At 43.6% G+C, this 21,347-nt stretch overlaps 1 protein-coding gene across 3 annotated transcripts in view; it reads left to right on the top strand.

The window, feature by feature from the left end:
* The window catches only part of Nhs (NHS actin remodeling regulator), a 332,167-nt gene that overhangs the window by 252,817 nt on the left and 58,003 nt on the right, over positions 1-21,347 (top strand). Inside the window, exon 1 of one of the 3 annotated variants that reach the window (XM_077793955.1) lies at positions 2,163-2,391. The exons of the other annotated variants lie outside the window; for them this stretch is intronic. Coding sequence (XP_077650081.1) covers positions 2,163-2,391 — 229 coding nt within the window. Of the gene's footprint in view, positions 1-2,162; positions 2,392-21,347 lie in introns of those variants that run through there. 3 annotated transcript variants of the gene reach the window in all.

The following is a 21,347-nucleotide window of genomic DNA, read 5'->3' as shown; positions in this document are numbered from 1 at the left end:
GAAGCTCCAACTGGGCTTCCCACGTACCACACACCTCCCATCCCTCAGGCCTTCCCAAAGCCTGGGTCCAGATCAGCCCTTGGCAGGCAGAACTCCTCCCACTGATCTCTCCATGATTTGGCATTCTTGATCCCACTTTCTTCTGGAAACTCGCCTCCTGGCTTCTGAGGTGGGGGCCCATCCCCCACCCTCCTGAGCTCCTGCTTCTCTGACTCATCTTTCTCTCTCCCTTTCTGGTGGCCTCCTCCTTTGCCCATCCACCCTTTGAACTTTGGGGTTCATGGCTCTCTTCCCACCCTCACTGGGAAAGTGGCTATGCCTTCCCCTCTTACCTCCTCTCACCTTCCTGTCCTAGACATACTGCTTTCCAGGGGGACTCCAGCCAGATTCTCTGTCCTTGCTGGGAGCTGGCAGCCCTCCAAGGAGGTTGGCATTGAATGGGGTTGGAGGAGAACAGCCAACCCAGACTAACTTGGGTTCAATGTGATACTTTATGTGACCACAATCATTAATTCATAGTAATGCCAATTAGGAAATATTTTTTTTTACTAATGCTCATACAGACCCTGTGATTTCTTGTGACCTTGGCTAAATAAGTTTTTACCACAATTGTGCATTATGAAGGAGTTACAGACCTGGGGACATAATACTGCTCACACGTGCAAAACTGCCCAGGGCATAAACCTCCTTATTTGAAAATAAGCAGCCCAGTCAGAAAATGGTCAAGCTTTCCCTAAGTGTGTTTCAAAGGCCTTCAGACAGATGACCAAGACAGCATTCCATAAGGCATCTTTGGATAATTTCATTCACTGGGTTTCCCCTTGTTATATATTAGGCTATATCCCATAAGTGCTATGCTTTAAGTGGCCCTAAATGACTCTGCCTTCTGCATTAGGTTGTTATATATAGAACCTGCCAGCCTAAGGCATGGGCACACACTGCCATGGTTTTTAATCCTGGTTCAACCTCAGAGCTGGTTTAGTAAATCACCCTTCCCTGGAGATTAATACATGGCTGCAAAGGCATTGTCCTTGCAGTGTTTTTAAGCCTGGGCAGAGTGAGTTGTGTCTAGGATGTGAGGCTTCAGCGTCCAGAGATGAATGGGGGGAGGGGACGCAATGTCACATTTTTCGGGCAGCTCTGTTCCTGTTACATGCAGGCACATGCTCTACGCCGGTCCCTGTCCACCCTCTTTCCCCCGATGGCAGGACTGGCATGGTTGGCATCTCTGATTCCTCTACTGTTAGCCAGAGACTGGGGACAAGGGAGGTGAGAGGGGAGCCACGGGGGTGCGGTGCTGAGCAGCTGCGGTCGGTCCAGCCTGTTGGTGATGTACCAAGCCCGCCGCCACTCTGGGCATGGGTTACGCGCAGCCCCAACGGTCGCGCTACGGGAGAAGGAAACGCACAGGTACAAGAAATCCGGATCCGGGATCCTCCGCAACCTCCAGCTCGTCTAAGCGCACAGGCCAGGCTTTGTGACCGGCTCCCGCGCGCTGCTGAGTTTGGGGCTAGGGGCTGAGTCCTGCAGCTCACTGCGGCTGGCGGCAGGGGACAGATTCTTTTCAGCTAGGTTCCCGTTAGCCCGGTGGAGCCAGGAGATGTTCGTGGAGCCTGGTGGCTGCATGCGGAGCGTTGGTGCAACCGTGCCTGCTGCCCGGGAGGTTTGGCTGCCGCAGTCCTCTCCATTCACTGGGCTGTAAATCGAAGCTGTCTACGCCGGCAAGGCGCTCGATGCCAGCGTGGCCCCGGGGCTACGTCCCGCCCAGGTCTCCCGGCACCTGATTTCCCAGTGGTCAATTAGGTGGCTCAGCCTGCAGCATTGAAGCAGTGGAGGGGCCAATGCCCCTGCTTTGATGGAGCGCGCCGTGCGCAGAGACCTCCCCAGTCGACTTCCTCATCAGAAGGCAGCATCCATTCATAATTCTCTCTCTGCCTGTGGACTGAGTTAGGCTGGAACTGGGCATGGATTCCTGCGATCTCTCTTTTTGCCGCTGAAGGAGAAACTAAGATAAAAGAAAAAAAGAAGGAGGAATGCGGACCTAACGCAACAAGGCGCTGGCAAGCTCCTGAGAGGCCTCTCCTTTGCGGGGAGAGGGAGAAGAGGCAGACCCCAAGCCCAGCGCCCCAGCCAGCTGCTGCTTCGCTGCGGAGCCGGCACGCATGCCTACCTCACCTGACGGCCGCATTCCCGGGGAGCCGGCGCGGGGCCCGGCGGCGCGCCCAGGGCGCACGGGCGATAGGATTTCTGCACCGAGCGAACGATGCACGGGCGGGCTGCCCAAGGCTGAGCCCGAGCCTGAGCGGGCGCCCGTGGAGGCAAGCCTCGGCGCGGCGCCCCACCGCAACCCCCCGGGATGTTCCTCCACGACTCGCAGCCCAGGCCACACGGGTGTGTGAGAGATGGGACCAGCTTGGGGAAAGGGGGTATGGGCAAGTGACATTATTTAAAACTAATTTCTTGCATCTCTAGGTGGTGGGTGAACTTGGGGGTGGGGGAGGCATGAGCTGCAGCCCAGCGGCGCGCTAGCCTGACAGGAAATCCCCGTGGCTGAGGTCTGAGAGCCGGGTCCCCTTGGCAGAGCTGAGCTAGGGTGAGCTGGAGGTCCAGGTGGACCGCGCATAGCTCAGAGGGGCGAGGGGAACAGTGCCGGCTTTTAGGGGCCTTTTATTTTATTTTATTTTTCAAAAAGCATATTGCAGCTGCAGCTTTGAAGTTTGCCGCCTCCTCCCCACCCCCCCATGCCGGGTTCTGGGGCGGGGCGGCACTTTTCCACGCTGCTACCCAGGCCTTTACCAGCTGGGTGGAGGGGTCTGCAGGGGCTGCAGCGCCTGGCGTTGGGCTTCCTGCAGGGGACATGGGGACTCGAGGGCGCTTCGAGTGGAAGGAAGGACTCCCTGAGGCTTGGCCTTTGAAGGGGCTGTAAGAGATGGGAGGAAGTGTGGGGGGGATCTGCTTGGCACCCCCTCCTGTTTTCCTGCCCTGCCACTTGGTGTTGGGTGACATTTTCCCTGTGCAGGGTTTCACTGTCATGGAGCTGTGATGTTGTAAGGCAAAGAGATGGTAGGATGAACTGGAAGAGAGAAGCCAGAGAGCTAGAGCTTTTCAGTTTGTGGCAGTGTTAACCCCATCGACCCTGTTCCCTTAGCACACCTGGCCCTGGGGTCAACATCTGTGGGCATGAGTATGGCTGCCTGCCTGACTGGCCATGTTGGGGCAGTGGGCCTAGGCTGGACTTACTCAGGGCATGCCGGGCCAGGAATGCGTTTGCAGCAAAAGAGCAAAGCCTCACCTGGGCCCCCTGAGGGGGAGGCTGAGCAGGCCGGGCCATGGTGGTGCACAGTGCTTTGCCACCGTGTGCTATGCTCTTGAGTTCTGAAGCTCTTGTTTTATGAGGTTTTTATTTTGCAGTTTCGTGCCTCTTGGTCATCAGTTTGTTTTTCACAGCTGCTTGTGAGCAAAGCAAAGATAACAGCATCTAAAAATAGCCCTGCGGCTGGAGATGCAGCTTGGCTTGACCCCACAATTCCAAGACTGGGGGTCTCCCTCCTCTGCTGTCTGGGGGTGAGCCAAACTCCGACCCCTACATAGTGTGAAAGCAGATCCACACAGCCTTCAGAGCAGTTCAGCCTCCCGTCTCAGCAAGGTGGGGATGCTATAGTGCTGGGATGTGTGAGGAGGCAGCAGCCCTAAGGATCCTCATCCATTGCTGTGTGAGACCCAAGGCAACTGGGCTGCAAGATTGGAGGATGGGAGCCTGCATGGGGATTCCTCCCCTCCCCCAATCATGGACATCTGTAGCTCTACATCCCCCTGGGTTGCACCCAGAAATATATATGGGGCTTTTTCCTGTGTATTTCTAGCAGTCCACCCCTCCCCCAAAGGAATTGGGCTTAGAATACAGAGGAACCAAGGCGTCCAGGTGGTATTCAAAACATACCATCTTCCTAGTGTACTGTTCTTTGCAGATGGAAACCCTTGGACAGTAGAGTGAGGAGCTTCTTCCTGGGAATCCAGAGGCACTCAGCCTGTCTGAAGGGGGCTACACTCAGCTAATGAGGCAGGTGCCCCATGGAATGGATTCAGGAAGGAACTGAGAACTTTTCAGTGATTGCTGCAGATGGCAGGAAGCCCAGGTCTTCTGTGGGTCATAGATCCTGCAACCCGGCTAGACATTTCCCATTATTTATTTTAAAAGGCTATATTTTGAGCTGGAGTTGTGGCTCAGTGGTAGAGCACTTGCCTAGCATGCGTGAGGCACTGGGTTCGATTCTCAGCACCACATAAAAAGTAATAAATAAAATAAAGGTATTGTGTCCATCTATAACTAAAAATATATTTTTAAAAATCCTGCATTTCTTCCCCATTCACTTTTTATTTGGTATCAATGATTACAAAGTCCAGGTTGAAGAAAAATATCTATCCCTCACCTCCCGTTCCTGATTTGGTAGAATTTGGTAGAATGGTGGGATTCTTTTTTTTTTTTTTTTTTGCAAGAATGTATTGGTAATTGCTGAAAAAATATAAATATTATTCTTATACAGTGAAAGAAATAAAATGAATGCCCACCACAAATTCTCTATTTAAGATACTATTCTTTGCAGATGGAAAACCTTGGACAGTGGAGTGAGGAGATTTCCCCCTCTTTTTCAAAGTGAATTTTGATTTTAAAATGTTACCTTTATTTTCTGTAGGTCATAACTAAAGTCACTGGGCAAATTTTAAGATAGAGATCTTGATATTAGGGAAGGAATAGCTCAGGAAACAGAACACCTCCAAGAAATTCAACATTTCTTCAGTCTTCTTGTGGAGGCTTGCAAAGAGTTAACTGGTTTTACCTTTAAAATCCCCCCCCCCATGTTTGTGTTACCCAGGGAAGATGTAGGACAAATGTCAATCAAATGTAGCCCAATGGCCCAGTGCAAAAGTAGCCAACATTGACCAGCTTAGAAGAGTAGATGTAGAGATATGAGTTAGAATTCTGATTCCATGAAAACATCATTGATTTGGTTCAACCTATACCAAATAAGATGTCAGTGTACTCTTATTTTTAGATAGAAAGGGGCTACTTTCTCTTGAAGATCAAAAACTTGAATTGGCAATTAACTAAAGACCTATAGTGAGCATATTGGTCAGGGAAGGCAAAAATAACCCCAAGTCTCAGGGGTATAACACAGTAACAGTTTGTTTCTTACTTAAAGTCAAATCAGCTTTTTGGCTTGCAATGATAAGGAGCCTGGTCTCTTCCCCTCTTGGGCTATACCATTCCCTAGGGCCTTGGAGTCACTGTGGGGTCCTCTGCATCCAGCCAGCAAAAGGGGAGGGTGAGATTATGGAAGATTGTCCTGAAAGCAACATTCTTCACCGGCACCCAAATTCAATCTCATGACCATGTCTAACAGCAAGGGGGCCAGGAAACAGTTTGTAGTTTGTGCCAATATACCCTCTGGTCTAGAGAAGCCCCTTTTTATCTCTACTTTGGGATTTGAGTTTGGTCTGGACAAATCAGCTAGCCAAAATACAGTACAGATCTCCATCTTTAAAATGGTGGCAATTCTGCCTCCTCCTTACCACCTCAAAGAGATATTAAAAGTGTAGGAACATAAAAGAGGGACCATCTGGTCCAGTCCCTTTAGGCAAAGTTGCTGTCATTATTCCTATTCTATAGATAACTTGCTCTATATCACACAGCTAGTTCACATTAGGGCTGGAATAAGAACTTAGATCCCCTTTTCCTGGCTCAGTGCTCCTTCTTGTTATGATGACCTGCCCTCTTATAGAAACAGATAATAAGATATATATGATATAGTTTTGAAACTGGCATCCTCTCCTGGTGTGTAGTTGCTATAAACAGTTATTTGTATGACTTAAAGTTCATGTGCAATTTTTTTTCCAATTCTTACTGTATAATCACTTATACTTAAGCACAGAATAACTGGACATCAATCTATGCCCTATACATACATTAGTGCATTTAATCCTCACAATAACCCTGGGAGGTAGGAACTACTATTACCCCGTTTTACAGATGAGGAAACTGAGGCACAGAGAGAGTAAGCCCCAAGGTTTTATGGCAGATCTGGGATTTGATACTGAGTTCAATGGCTTCAGAATCCAGTCCTGGCTTATTGTATTATGTTGCCCCTCTGATCTGGTGGACTCCTATCTGGCCCTCTCTGGGGTATCTAGTTGACATAGACCTTGATACTCAGAATTAAACATTCTTAGTTTTTTCTTTAGTGAGTGACCTTGAAGATCCATGTCAGGGAATCATTTGAAGTAAATTTGTGGAGGCATGACTTTGAGCCCCAAGCATATGAAATTGATATATGGGAATGAGCTATTTTGCTTAAAAAGCCCAAACCCCAACCTGCAGCTCCAACAGCCTAGTAAGGCTTTTTAATTTTTTTTCAGATTTTGATCTACTCACCATTATGTAGGCAGTAACTCTGTTCCCATGTTTTTATTGGTGCATTATAGTTGTACATAATGTTGAGATTTGTTGTTACATATTTGAGCACAATATAACAATATAATTTGTGTAGGCAGAATCTATTGTAAACTAACACAAAGTTTGTTTCTTTGTGAAAAGCACCATTTGATAAGGAGAGACTCTTTGGTGCAAGATTAAAAGGGGGTTGACTTGGTGGGAGTGGGTATGATGATTATAGTCACTTGACCTTGAGGTAATTTCTATTTGGAACTCTTCTATAATTGCATGAGAAACCACCTCAAATCTTACTGGCTTAAGAAACAACAGCCTATCTATTGGCTTAGAATTTTGCCATCTGGGATGAGCTCAACTGGACATTTTTAGCTGCTCTTGCTAGTGGTTGGTCAGATGGGATGTCACCTAGAAGTGATGCTTAGCTGGGGTGAGGGTTAGCTGTACTTCTGTCTCTTTCTATATAGGCTCAGATTCTCCCTCTGTATGTGTTTTCTCCAACTTCTTGCCTGGAAGGTCAGGGTCCCCAAGAGTACAAAAGCAGAAGCTTCCAGGCCTTCTTAGGCTGAGCCTGTGGCTTTTTAACCAACAGAATGAGACAAGTCACAGGCCTAGCCAGATTCCAGGAGAGGAAATTAACAAAGATGATGGATGCATAGCAGGAGGTAGGCACACATACTACCATAGAGGTGCAGTCCGAAGCCTCAGTGTGTACAAATTTGAGGATTCCCAAATGTCTCAGGAGAAGTTGACTATATATTAAAATGTAGGTTAAATAAAATCCATTCCTTTTACTCCAATGGAGAAAGACTGTTACATATGCTTGGTTATTTCTCCCTCTCCAAATTGTGAACCAGTTATGCCCCAAGAAGCACTTAGTCTGTGACTGCCCAAAGAGAAAGGGAATTGAAATGTATGGCTTCTGCTCTCTTGACCCTCCCCTACAGTGTCTTAAAAGTGTCCATTTAAAAAATAATAGTACCCACCCTCAGACATAAATTAAGGATAGTTTCTAGAAAGTCAGGAGCATACCAATTGAATGAGGAGACAGAGCTATCTCTAATCTCCATCTACTCTTTCCCAGAGTGTCATGCATTCTGAGGGGACTTGGCATACACAGGAGGAGACTTTGGCTGCCTCAGAAGCCACCCTTTTGCAGAAATGGGCTAGTAGGATCAATTCACTGGGGGTCTAGTTTAGATCATTTTTCCCAGGTTCATTTTTTTTGCTAGACCATGGGATTGCAGTGGCTACTTTGAAACACTGTCCACCTGCCCCCTCTTCATTACAAATCAAGCACTTATTCCCTCAAGCACTCACTCAACAGAGCTGGGTGCTGGTGGCTGATAGCTCACAATCAAGTCCTTCTTTGGGAATTGTTCTTCACTGAGAAAAGTCACCCCACCCAGAAAGTCACAACCCTTCCCAGGGCAGCACATGCCTACTGAATGGTCAGTATAAGACTATAAAAGGCTTGGCCACCTTGCCTCAATTCAGGACAGTTCTGCAGATCATTCAAGCATTAAAGTTCTTCATGAGACCAGTCAGACCTTTTCTGTGACTGTATCTCAGCCCAACTTCTTTCTCTGCCTAGTCCTGCTTAATTCATTTCCTCCATAGGTGCCGACCCAGAGAGCATTTCCTAATATGCTTGCCACACACTAATGGCCATCTCAAAGTCTGTTTTCAAGAAACTTGACCTGTGATAGGCAGCCTATAGACTGAGCTACATCCTGCTCCAGGTAGAGCCACTGTGGACATCCACAGAAACAGGACACATAACCTGGGGCTTCCCCAAACTCTTCCAGTTAGGAAGAGATGGCAGGTACTTGAATTGACAGCATGAAAAGATAAGCAAACATAATATTACAAAGTTTAAGTCTGATACCTCAAGGATTTTCCCCTCCTCACTCTTCCCCTCAAAACTTCCCCCAAAGTTGTGTGTGTGTGTGTGTGTGTGTGTGTGTGTGTGTGTGTGTGTTTAGGGGATGTATGATTCGTGACATTGATTATATGGTTAACAATTGTGCCTAAGCGCTCTCCCACCTGATTATTTCTTCCCTTGGGCATGGCACTGGCAATCAAAATTTATCTTTCAAATTAAGGCTATAATTATATTTTGATAAAGATCTAGCAATTCAATGAGAATGAAATTTTGAGGGTTGCCAGGATACGGATGACTCTGGGTTATAGAGAAGGGTTTGCATGCAGAATACTAATAGGTGGTTCAGCACTCTTATCTAGACCTTTCCAGGCCCATCAAGTACTGTTTCTCTGCTATTATTCTAGGAGGATAAAAATGATGAAAGATATAAGCAGGGTTTTATGAATGAAAAGGTGATTCGTCAGATGTTTTTCAGTCTATCTCACTGGAGTTAAGAAATACAGTAATAATTATGTGGTGTTACTTCAAAATCCAGGAGACAGAACCTTTCTCTTAATTTCTTGCCTCCTCTTGTATTGTAAATAAAAGCAAGATGTCTTAAATGGTGGGTTATTGTTTTTGACTAGGAATAGGGACCTGTGTCTGCAGTGATTTTGACTCTCAGGAGAATAGAAATCATAGGAATTTTCAGTGTTACATACTGATTTTTCTTCGCTTTTCCTTTCCATTTTATTATGACTGATTATTACTCATTCATTAAACAAATGAGGAGTCCTTAGTAATGTGCAGGTTCTGTTTGAGGGACCTAACAAAGTTTTAAATGGATAGTCATATATGAATATAGCAAATGGAGTAAAACCCAATATAACATCTTGCAAGGAGGATGGAGTTAGTTACTGTGTTTTTTATTAAGATATAACTTACATACAGTTGAGATATGTTATCAAGTGTCATATGTTGAGTTCAATAAACTTGGACATAGACATCTATGTAACCACCTCCCCAAACAAGATATACTACACTCCCACTACCTTGAAATTTCTTCAGTACCCCTTCCAGTCATTCTCCCATCCTGTTTGGGAGACATTATTCTGATTTCTATCGCATAGATTAGATTTGCCTGTCTAAGAGCTTCATCTGAATCAAACCATAACTATGGCATTTTTTTAAAAGTTCTTTCATTTAGAGTAACATTTTTGAAATTTATTTATCTCGTATGTGTCGGTAGTTCATTCCTTTTTATTGCTGAGCAGTAATACATTGTAAGAGTGTACTGCAGTTTTTTATTCATTTAGTTGGGCTGTTTCTTGTTTGGGGCTGTTATGAATAAAATTGCTAAGAATGATACTCATGTAAGTATTTTTGTGGATTTACATTTTTATTTTTCTTGCAAAAATATCTAGGAATGAAATTGCCTAGTCATAGGTTAGGTGTTTGTTTAGTTTTATAAGAAACTGGAAGAGATTTTAAAAATATAATTGTACCACTTTCTACTCCCACCAGCAATGTATCAGAGTTCTACTTACTCTGCATCTTTATCAACACTTGGTATGTAAGAAGCCATTCTAGCAGATATGAAATGATATTTCCTTGTGGTTTTAATTGTTGTGTCTTTGATGATAAATATTTTTAATACCTTTTCATGTGCTTACTAAGCATTCATATATCTTGTCTTGTGAAGTGTCTAATTAAGCCTTTCCTCATTCTAATTGGGTTATTTATGTCTTTGTTTTAATATTGTTGGGTTATAGTAATTCTTTATATATGCAGAATAGAAGTTCTTTGTTAAATATATGAATTGCAAATATTTACTCCCATTCTGTGCCTGACATATTTTTAATGATATTCTTTTGATTTAATTTTGACAAAGTCTAACAGATCAGTATTTTCTTTTATGATTAGTCTCTTTTGAGCCCTGCCAGAAAATTCTGTTTTCTTCAAGTTCATGAGATTTGTCTCATGCATTTTCTTCTAGAAGTTTCATGATACTAGCTTTTATGTTTGGGTCTATGGTCTTTCTCTAATTCTTGTATATGGCATGAAGGAGGGTTGAAATTCATTTTCCCCATACATATCATCAGTTGTTCCAGAATAATTTGTTACAAATAACTTCCTCACTGAATTGACTTAATGCATATTTCAAAAGTTTAATTCAACTGTGTATGTGTAGGTCTATTTCTGGACTCTCCATGCTACTCTGTTAATCTGTATGTCTACTCTTGCCAAAACCATACTGTCTTGACTTTTGTAGCTTTGTAGTAACTCTTGAAATCAGATAGTATAAATCCTCCAAATTTGTTCTTCTCTTTCAAGATTGTTTCTTCTATTCAGAAACCTATGCATTTTCATATACATTTTGGAATGAGCATCTCAATGTCTTCAAAAAAAGTCTGCTGGGATTTTGATTGGCACTGGTTTGAATTTATAGATGATATGGGGGAAATGGACATCTTTTAAAATGCTGTGCCTTCTAATCCCTAAATATGTTATAGTTTTCAATCATATAGGTCTTCTTTAATTTCTTTTAGCAAGTTTTGAAGCTTTAATATACAGCGTGAGTGTATCTTCCATTAGATTTGTCCCTATGTCTTTAATATTTCGATGCTATTATAAATTGTATTCCTTTTCATCTCATTCTCTAATTTTTCATTACATATTTTTATATTGACCTTATATCCTCTAAATTCACTTTTAGTTCTAGCAGTATTTTGTAGATTCTGTAGGGTTTTTAACTTCCACAATCATGTTTTCTAAATAATGACAGTTTTCTTTCTTTCCTATCTTCATGCCTTTTCACACTAGTGAGAGTAGATGTTTTGAATCCTTCCCAATCTCAGCAGAAAGCATTCAGTGTTTCACCATTAAGTATGGTATTAGCCATGGACTTTTCAGAGATACCCCTCATCGGGTTTTGACAGGCTTCATACAATGAATTGAGAAGTATTCCTTTCTCCTTTGTTTTCTAAAAGAATTCCTACAAATTTGTGTGATTTCTTCCTTAAATACATGATAGGGTTCACCAGTGATGAAGCCATCTGGACCTGGAATTTTCTTTGTGGAAAGAGTTTTGGTTAAGAATTCAATTTCTAATCCCAGCAGCTCAGGAGGCTGAGGCAGGAGGATTGCGAGTTCAAACCTAGCCTCAGCAACAGCAAGGTGCTAAGCAACTTCAGTGAGCCCCTGTCTCTAAATAAAATATAAAATAGGGATGGGGATGCGGCTCAGTGGTTTAATACCCATAAGTTTAAGCCCTGGAACCCCCCCCCCAAACAAAAACAGGATTCAATTTCTGTTGAATGTGTGTGTGTTTATAAAATATATATTCTATTTCCCCTATGTCCCTGCTAAGTTTATTTGAAGAATTTCTCCATTTCATTAAAGTTTTTGTATACACTGTATACAATAAGCAGAAAACACAAAGATATCACTTGAGGTAGGACTCTGAAGAGAAGAGACTTGAGTAGACAAAGAGGGGAGTCCTGGTGGAACAGTAATATGAGAAAAGACATGGGAGTGGGCTCTCCAGTGATGTGGGCTGATGGACAGGGATTATGTCGGTCTTAATGAGGAGGAAGCTCTGGGTAAAGAAGAAGTGGAAAATGGTGATAGAAAGAGGACCTGGAGTCAAATCAATGCCATATTGAGGAGTTCAGATCTTATGTAGGAAATGACAAACCCCTGTATGGTTTTTAAATAGAAGCATGACCTGCACAGATGAGACTGAATGAAATGATTTGGAATGATGGGCTGATGGAAAGGAGAGTAGAGGTAATGTGATTCTTTTAGAGCTGGTACAGTATACAGTGGTAATCACTACCTAAAGAAAGGAACTTGAGGGGCTAAGGTTGTGGCTCAGTGGCAGAGTGCTTGCCTAGCACATGTGAGGAACTGGGTTCGATCCTCAGCACCACCTAAAAATAAACAAAATAAACATATGAAAAATACAACAATATTATTTTAAAAGGAAAAGAAAGGAATTTGATAAAGAATGGAGCTAGGACAGAGTGTATAGAACTTGAAATTTTCTAAAGGAAAAGACCTCTAAGTATTTATTTCTTTGCACACAACATGGTGTTATGCACCTGGTACACACTTAACACTTAACTTGTTATTATTTTCTCTGCTCCCATATCCATCTCCTCACCTAGATATCAAGTTCCTCCATGGCACAAGTCCAAGGTTTATTTATGCTAAAGTATCAGGGCCTAGCATATACTAGACACTTAGCTAATAACAAATGATTGAAATCTGAAAGTGTGAGGAAGCAAATGAGTGAATGAACAAGCAGATAACAAAAACTATTAGGATAGGATAGGATGGGTTAGGACAGGATTGATAGGATGGGATGGGACAGGACAAGATAGGATAGGATGGGATGGGATGGGACAGGACAGGATAGGATGGGGTGGGATAGAATGGGCTATGGTAACACATAAAGAAACCTCAATACTTTAACACAATGAAAGTCCTATTCCTTTCCTACACAAAACCTTGTGTAAACCTAGAACATGCAGGCCTTACACATAGGGGGAAAAAGAACCAAGGTTTTAGGGAGGTCTTGTACAGACCAAGCCTAGAAATGGTGCACATCACTTTTGCCCACATCGCCATTAGCCAACACACAGTCATTTGGCCCAACTGAACTGCAGAAGGAGCTGAAAAGTTTGGTAAACACTAAGGAGGACAATTAGGAGTAAAAGATAACCCTCAAAATTATTTGTTCTTGCTCTGAATCTGGGGAAAACCTAAGTCCTGGAGACATTAGGGGACTTACTGGGGACTACCCACTCAAATTTCACACCTCTTCTGCCAATAGAGCTCCTTGGTTTCTCCAGCCTGCCTCTCAGGCCTCAATATTTATCACACTGGGGCTCACTCATTGTTAATTTTTAGAAGCCAATTCCTCCAAAAGTAGCTGTGAGCAAAATGAAGCCCTAATAGACTCTACCATTGGTTACCCAGTAGCTCCAGCCAGAAGCACAAGTGGAGCGAGGCACAATGTGGGTCAGGGCAGGGAGTTTTGATGATGAACCTCCCAGGAGTCAGCAAAGCAGTCTGGCTCCGGGAGGCAACTGTGCTAAGCTCACGCCAGCTGCCTAAAGAGAACTCCACATCCTTTGTGATCTGGAATCTCCTGTTCAGGATCAAAGTAGCTGCCTCGGCAGGGCCCTGAATGTGCAGCAAGGGCTCAGAAAATGTGGCTGGGGTGTCTTATGTGTAGGCAAAGGTGTGAAGGGAAGCATCTCAGCTGGGCTGTAGTTAGAGTTTGGTTTTCAGAGTGGTGGAAGGATCAGAGATGATGAAGGCCAAGGAAATGGGATGAAGCTGGGAACATAGTGGGTTCTCAGAAGGTGTTAAAGAGATGAAGATAGTCAAGGGGCAGGAGATAAGTCTCCCATCTTTTTTTTTTTCAATTTTTGGGGGTGGCAGTGCAAACAGCTTGCTGCTCTTCTGGACGCTGCCTCCCTGAGTGGGGCCATGGACAGTCTCCCAGCTCCCCTGCACCAATCAGTGTTTCTTTTAGGATTTCCTACCTTCTTCTTTTCTTTTTCAAGGTACAGTTAGAGTGAAATCAAGACTATAAATCAAATGTCAGCATTCTCAGAAAATTGAGCCATGTGAGAAATGAGAGGTGAACCGACTGGAGGAAGTAGTGGGGGAAAAAAAGATTAAAGGGGATATTATGGCCATGAAATGAGGAAAGTAAGACTTTCTCTAATGCTGCTTCCCTCTCTCACTCTGTTCTTGCAGCCTCGCTTTGCTGCTTCTCAAACACTCAAGTACAATCCTACCCAGAGGCTCTCTGCATTTGTGATTCTCTCATCTTAGAATTCTTATATCCCACATTTTCACACACCTCATCCCTTCACCGGATCAGGTGTCTGTTTAAATGTCACCTTTGCAGAAAAGCCTTCCCACTCTCTCTCTTAGGTTGGGTCTCCCCCAGAAGTAGATGATGAGGCAAGGATTTGAGTACAAGTAGTTTCTTTGAGCAATGAATGCAAGGAGTCCAAGGAAGGGAGTGGGGAAGTAAGATGGAGGGAGAAAGGATCTGACAGAGGTACACTATGCTACAGTCACTATGTGTTCAGCTGGAGCTCAGGCTGCTGGGAAACTCTGAAGGATGGGATAGAGCATCCTTCAGAGTTATCTTAACCTCAGAGGAGAGCCTCAGCATCTACTCAAGGGCTGCTCCCAGGGGAAACAGATACCTAACACTCTCTGCTTGCCCTGCTTGTGGGTCAAGCATTCTCCTGTTGCTGGAGAAAAAAGTCACTCTAGGCAGCGGGTCTCCAAAAGTCACAGGAAGCAGCTTTGGGAGTGTTGAAGTGAATGCTATGGGGATGTTGGCAAGGCTAAGAATCTGCTGCACCACTGTCTCCAAAATAGCAACCATATCATTCTTTTTTTTTTTTTTTTGAAAGAGAGAGAGAGAGAGAGAGAGAGAGAGAGAGAGAGAGAGAGAGAATTTTTAATATTTATTTTTTAGTTCTCGGCGGACACAACATCTTTGTTGGTATGTGGTGCTGAGGATCGAACCCGGGCCGCACGCATGCCAGGTGAGCGCGCTACTGCTTGAGCCACATCCCCAGCCCGCAACCATATCATTCTTGATCTCCTTACTTCACTTTCTTAATTCCACACAGAACTTCAGCCATAGACTTCTCTTGTTAGACAGGAAGCCCCAAGAGGACAGAGACCTCATATGTCCTCCAGTGCCTCAGAGCAGGATAGTGGATGCTCAGTAATTATTTGTTGAACGAATGAATATTCAGAGAAAGATGGGGACTTGTCATTAACATCAATATTATCTATTATCCTTCACATGTAAAAGTGTGGAAGAAGAGGACAAAAATAAGTTTCAGGGGCTGGGGCTGTAGCTCAGTGGCAGAGCGCTTGCCTGGCATGTGTGAGGTACTGGGTTCGATCCTCAGCACTGCATAAAATAAAATAAAGGCATGCTGTTCATCTATAACTATTAAAATTTCTTTAAAAATAAGTTGCAGGACAGAGATAAACATCACACAATGGGGTTCAGGGCTGGTGTTCCAACATGAGTCACTGAACAGTGAGGACGAGACAATAAATCATTACATTATCTTGGTCTGATTTTCTGAGCACTCATGGATTTCATTCTTTAAGAAAAAAAAAAGGCAGAAAATTTTATTTGGGGCTGTGGTTTCAGAGGTCTCAGTCCATAGATGGCAGATTCCATTCTTTGGAGCCCGAGGTGAAGGATTTCATTCTTTTTTTTTAATTTTAATTTTAATTTTTTTAGTTGTTGATAGACCTTTTATTTATTTATATGTGGTGCTGAGAATTGAACCCAGTGCCTCACACATGCCAGGCAAGTGTGCTACCACTGAGCCTCAGCAGCTCAGCTGTCTATACCAGGCTGTTGGCTTGAATTCCCTCCAGTGAACTTCAGAAGAAATATCTGAAGTTCATTGTCCCCAAAAAGGTAGCTTATTTGGACCACCCCAGTAGATTTTGTCCTCTGTGGGTTTGCAGAAAACCTTACCACAATGGACACTGGCATTTCTGGAATGGACTTCAGCCCGTAGCCATGATGTCATAAAGAGCAAGGAGGGCACAATGGTAAGCTGATGGTGAGAGGGGTAGGAATCTGGGCACCTCTGTAGGCCACTCATTGCAGCTAGGTTTTGTTCTGAAAAGAACAGACCTTTTTCCCTGCGTGGATAAGAGGCAAGTGAACATTGTATTCATCAAATCCAGTGGTTAGACAGCTTTTAAAAGAAAGTTTAAGAAAAAGTCAGAACTTTGGCCTACCGTTATTCTTAAATAAAATGAGATTCCCAAGCCACGTTTAGGTGGCAGTTCCGTCTCTCCAGGACTTTTGCCTCTTCATGTAAACATCCTTGTCTTGATATTTAGTTCCCTGCAGAACTGATGGAAGAGGCCCCGTGACAGCTCACTGAAAGGAGTTTGTCTATGTCTACCCAGGACTAAATTGACACCTTTAATTTAATTCACTGGCAACTTTGGGAAACAGCCATTTAGAGGGCTGGTTTATGGGTTGTGAGTGTAATGAAATAATTAATGGTTCTCGTTTGTTACTGGAATGACCAGATTAGCCAGCTGTTTTTGCAATGTGAAATTCTAGCAAACATACCTATTGCTGGGGTTGATCTGTTGTTAAAACAAATGGTGTGACCCTACAGGTGGGTGACTTGGAACACTGATTGGGCTCAAAACAGACCTCTGGGTTAATGTTGTTGATTCATTCCACTGGGTTTGCAGGTTGGTGGCATCTGCGTTTTAACCTCTCTTCCCATTACTGCGTGGGTCTAAGGCTATAAAAGAAAAACACTGACAAAAATAATTTCTTGCTCTTTTCTGATCTTGCTCCTTGGCCAAGTGGGTCTGGCTTTAATGTCTGGGAGCCAGTGAAGATCTGCAAGGAAAGTCAATGCCCAAAGCTAGAGGCCCCTGTGAAGGCAAGAGCTAGGGTGGGTTGGGTGACTTGCTCTGAGGACCTGGGCAGGCATCTCAGCCTGGGCCAGGCTGCAGGCACCCCCAAGTCCCCAGGCATTTCTGAGCTCAGTATTTTGGCTCACTGGGTACTTGCAGCACTGGCTAATCTAAAGGGCTGATTTGGGAAGTATGTGTTACGTTAAAGAGTTCCTTTGCCTGTAGAGTCCTAGAGATAATTTAGAGGTAGAGTTTGGGAAGAAAAAAACAAAGGAGGGGCAAGACAGCACTTAGCAGAGCTGCAGCAGAAAAACAGAACCCTATTTAGTGCACCCTCCTGCACAGCCCTCATTTCTGTGGATGCCCTGAAGCAACCAGAAATTCAGCCTGACTTCTGTGCATCTGGTTTTCCAGGAAAAGCCTTTGTTAATGCCAACTGTATATTGAGGGGGTGGTTTTAAGGGTGTTTTCTGAAGAACGAAAACTTTGGCAGATTATTTTTATAGCATATATTTGTGCTTACCAACATTAAATAACCTTATTCATTCATTCAGCAAATATTTGTTGAGCACCTACTATGTGCCTGATGCTGTGCTTAGTGCTGAGATAGGAAAGAGATACTCCTTGTCTCAGAAAAGCATGTGGTATGACAGGGAAAGAAACAACTACAGCAGGGTTTGAGGGGTGCTGCCATGGTAACCCAGGCTCCCCCAGTTCGGAAATGACCATAATTTGGGGAGTGGTTGTGATGGGGTTACAATCTAGAAAACATATCTCTAAGCAAATTAAAAGATGACAAGTATAAATGACTTAAAGGGACAGAACAGCATCCATTGAAACGATAGAGCTGTGAAAGCAGAAGTCCGCTTTAATGAGCAGGTAAGCTTCTCAAAGCATTGGCCTAAAGGGGGGCAAACTTCTGATTGCACTGTTGCCATCTGAGTTGACTGGAGATTAGGAAAAGAAAAGATGTAGAGTAAAAGGAGGATCCCCTGAGGAAGGCCACAAAGATGTATAGAGTGAACCATTTATGGCATCAAGTCACATCCATTTGACTCACATGTTTGCACATGTATAACACATAGGCCAGTGCTCTAGACCATTGCTCAATGGCAGAATGCAAATGGTGCACAAGAAAGCCCATTTCTGGCCTCAAATAGCTTGTCTGAAGCTCCACTTTGGGTGGGGCATTCCTCTTCATGTAGCAGGTTAGGCTTGAGCCTGGCCACAAAGTCCCTCCATTGAATGACTCCAGTCTTCCTTTCTGGGATTAACACAGTTTCCCCATACAAATATTGGCGCCTTCATGGGCCAGTAGGTGTGTTAGTAGAAAGATCTTGGACTTTGGAACCACATATACTTACTTCAAGTCCTGGTTCTAGCATTTATAATCTTTGGGTCTTTGGAGCAAGCTTCTGAATTTCTCAGTACCTGTTCAGGAAATTGGAGATAATAAAATATTCATTCAGGTTATATTATGGGAACCAAATAAGATGACTTCTATTGGGATTCTAACCCAGTATGTGGTTCATCCACATCCTTAAGTGGTGTTTGTCTTCCTCTTAGGTAACTCCCTAATCTACTCCTCTATTTCACACAACTCCTGGTCCAGCCACAATGAACTTACTCTTTGGACCCTCACTGGGAGACTGTGACCTTCATATTAGGTTGGATCATGGGAAATTGCCAATATTCAAATATTTTTTAACTTCAGAAGGGAAATTTCATATCATTCAACCATATGCTTTAGCATGTCCTGATATCTCCCAGCATTTGTCTCCTCCCTGTCAATTCTATCTGTCCACCAATGTTCCCCAAATTCTGTATTACCTCTTCCAGAACCAGGGAGCATTTCTCTTAAACCAGGATGGAACTCAGTGCTTCCCTAAAGGTGCACACTTCATCCTATCTTGTATAATCATCTGATTTGTCTCATCTAGCTACCAGGTTATAAGCTCCTTGAAGGCACTGATGGTGTCCCTTTCTCCTGAAAGTATTTCTGTACAGTCCTTGGAATATAATAATAGATGACACATTTTCTTTCCTAGACCCAAGTGCATTTAGATAGGGCTTCTAGGACACCTGGAAGGTGTTATAGTTTGGAAATGAATTGTTCCCCCAAAGCTCCCATGCTAATGCAGGAATGTTTGGTAAAATGATTGAACTGTGACAGCTATAATCCAATCAGTCATCCTATTTTGAATGGACTGCAAGGTAAACTGTAGGCAGAGGGGCAAGGCTGGAGGAGGTGGGTCACTGGGGACATGCTCTGGAAGGGTTCATCTTCTTTGTGGACCCCTCCCTCTTTCTCTCTTTGCTTTCTGGGTACCATGAGTTGAGCAGCATTCCTCTGCTGTACCTTTCCCCCATAATATTCTGCCTCACCTTGGCCCAAAGCAATGAACTCAGTTGACTATGGACTACACCTCTGAAACTGTGATCCAGGATAAACTTTTCTTCTTCTAAGTTGTTCTTGTCAGGAATTTTGGTCATAGCAATGCAAAACTGACTAAGACAGAAGGACTGGGGTCGAACTCTGCTGGTGAGCCTCTGTACCTTGCTAGCCAACACTGGGACCCAAGACCTTTGTTCTCTAACATGACCCTCTAGAATCAGTTGCTTGCCTTAACTCTTCTCTCCCCAACTTGGCCTTCCTCCTTAGTAAATCAACCTGAGAAGAGAAATGCAACAGAAATGCCTTCAACTTGGGAAGAGAAGTAGGGTACTATTTATCTGTGTTGAAAGAGTATTGAATTTTTTGGATCCTCATTTGCTTACTTAAAAGCTATAAAGTTCAACCATAATAAATTGCTGATAACCAATTATTTTTTACCTGTAAAAAATGTCAGTTTCATATGATTCAACCTAGTTTCTTGGTATTTAGGCTCATTCACAGTCACTCGTGGGTGAAGTTGTCTGATCCCTGTGTGTGGTCCACTCACCAATCCTTGGTAAAGAAATCCTCATGGAGGCTCCTCACAGCTTCAGATGGGCCCATGGCCTTTGGCAGATTCTGCCATTGCTCGTGGAGTTTTCATCATAGGCTCTGGATTCAAAAAAGGCTAGCTCATTTCCCTTTTCCCTGCAGGTGCCAACATAAGTGTTTGATCTCTGGGATAAATGCCAAGACCTCCAGGCTTGAGTTTTCAAGTTTTCTGTAGATCAAAGGCTGTCCTCATCACTGCGTGGGCTTCTCTGTGCTGTTACTCAACAGAGCCAGCCCATCTCCTCTGAGGGCCAGTGGCAGAGTTCACCAGAGATGGAGACAGGGAAGGAAGGGGGAGGAGCTCTTAGTTGTCTAGATATGACGGCACGTGGGGCAGATGAGTGTGAAGGGCAAGAAGGCTTGTAGATTTTTCCTCTGACGAATTGTAAATTAAAAATGCAGGAACTTTCAATGGATTTTAGTTATTCATGAACTAGAACCACCTGAATGGCGGCTGGGAGTGTCTCACAGTTTTCTCATTTTATGTACCCAAAGGAATATATGAGACCTTAGCATTATCACATTCAGCACCTTCAATCATTTCATGAGACTTTCAAACAAAAGACCCTTTATTGTACATTTTTTGAGTAGAAGATGCCCTAAAGACAAAGGGAAAAAAATCTAACACTGAATTCATTTGTCTTATTGCAGTCATTTTGCAACTATTCAAATAAGTAATCATGTCACTGTCATTAGGATTCAAGATTTTTCAGCATAAGAAACAAAGAGATCAATTATGAAATCAAGGAAGTTAAATTAAAACCTGTAATCTTAGACTTAAATTGGAAGTAGCAGTTTAAACCATGATTTTTTTTTCACCTTCTGAAGATTACCTGCTTTCTAGTTGTGTCTACTGAAGAAACCTAGAATCAATGACAACCTAGCAACAATGAATCCCCTGGTATGCAGAGTGTGGTATCTAAAGGCTGCTGCATTTAAGAGCAGCCAGGGCTTCTTGAAGAAAGGGCTGATTCCAAGACTAGGGCAGCAATTGTGCAAGAGGAATCTGGGACACCTCCCTCGGTATCTCTGCAAACTCAGCTAGACCCAGGCTAATTGAGTCACAGGGGAATCCATCTTTTCTGACACCAGATTGAATATGTCCTGGATTAAATAATCGCCACTCATCTAGCCATGTCTTTATGGTGAGCAAAGAACTCATTACAAATATTTAGGCTTTGGGGGTGGAAAGGCCCTTGGAGAAGAATGCCTTTCGGCTTGCAGGCTCATGTATTATAGCTTCTTTGTTGGCCCAACAAAGGACATTACTTATTTTCTACCTATGAAGATACTAATTAGCAAGTAATAGTTCTACGTAAGTGTAGTGGAGGGGGTATATGGGACCTATTAAAAGTATTAAAAATTCTTCCATCATTGATGATGATCTGTAAGTAAATTTTAAGAGACTAACCTCTACCAGGGAGATTTATTAGCATATATACTTGGTTGTCACTTGCTAATTACCTTAATGCTTCACAGTCGAACCAAGCCAAGTGCATCTGTCCTTAAGGACCAAAGAGGCTTCATGCACCATATTGGGAAATAGGACCCTTCTTCCTTGTGTATCCAATGGTTGCATGCACTGTTTCCTAAATAGA

This window comes from Urocitellus parryii, chromosome X (assembly GCF_045843805.1).
Source record: "Urocitellus parryii isolate mUroPar1 chromosome X, mUroPar1.hap1, whole genome shotgun sequence".
Taxonomy (NCBI): domain Eukaryota; kingdom Metazoa; phylum Chordata; class Mammalia; order Rodentia; family Sciuridae; genus Urocitellus; species Urocitellus parryii.
Note: the sequence above shows the minus strand (reverse complement) of the source record. Positions and strands in the feature narration are given on the sequence as shown.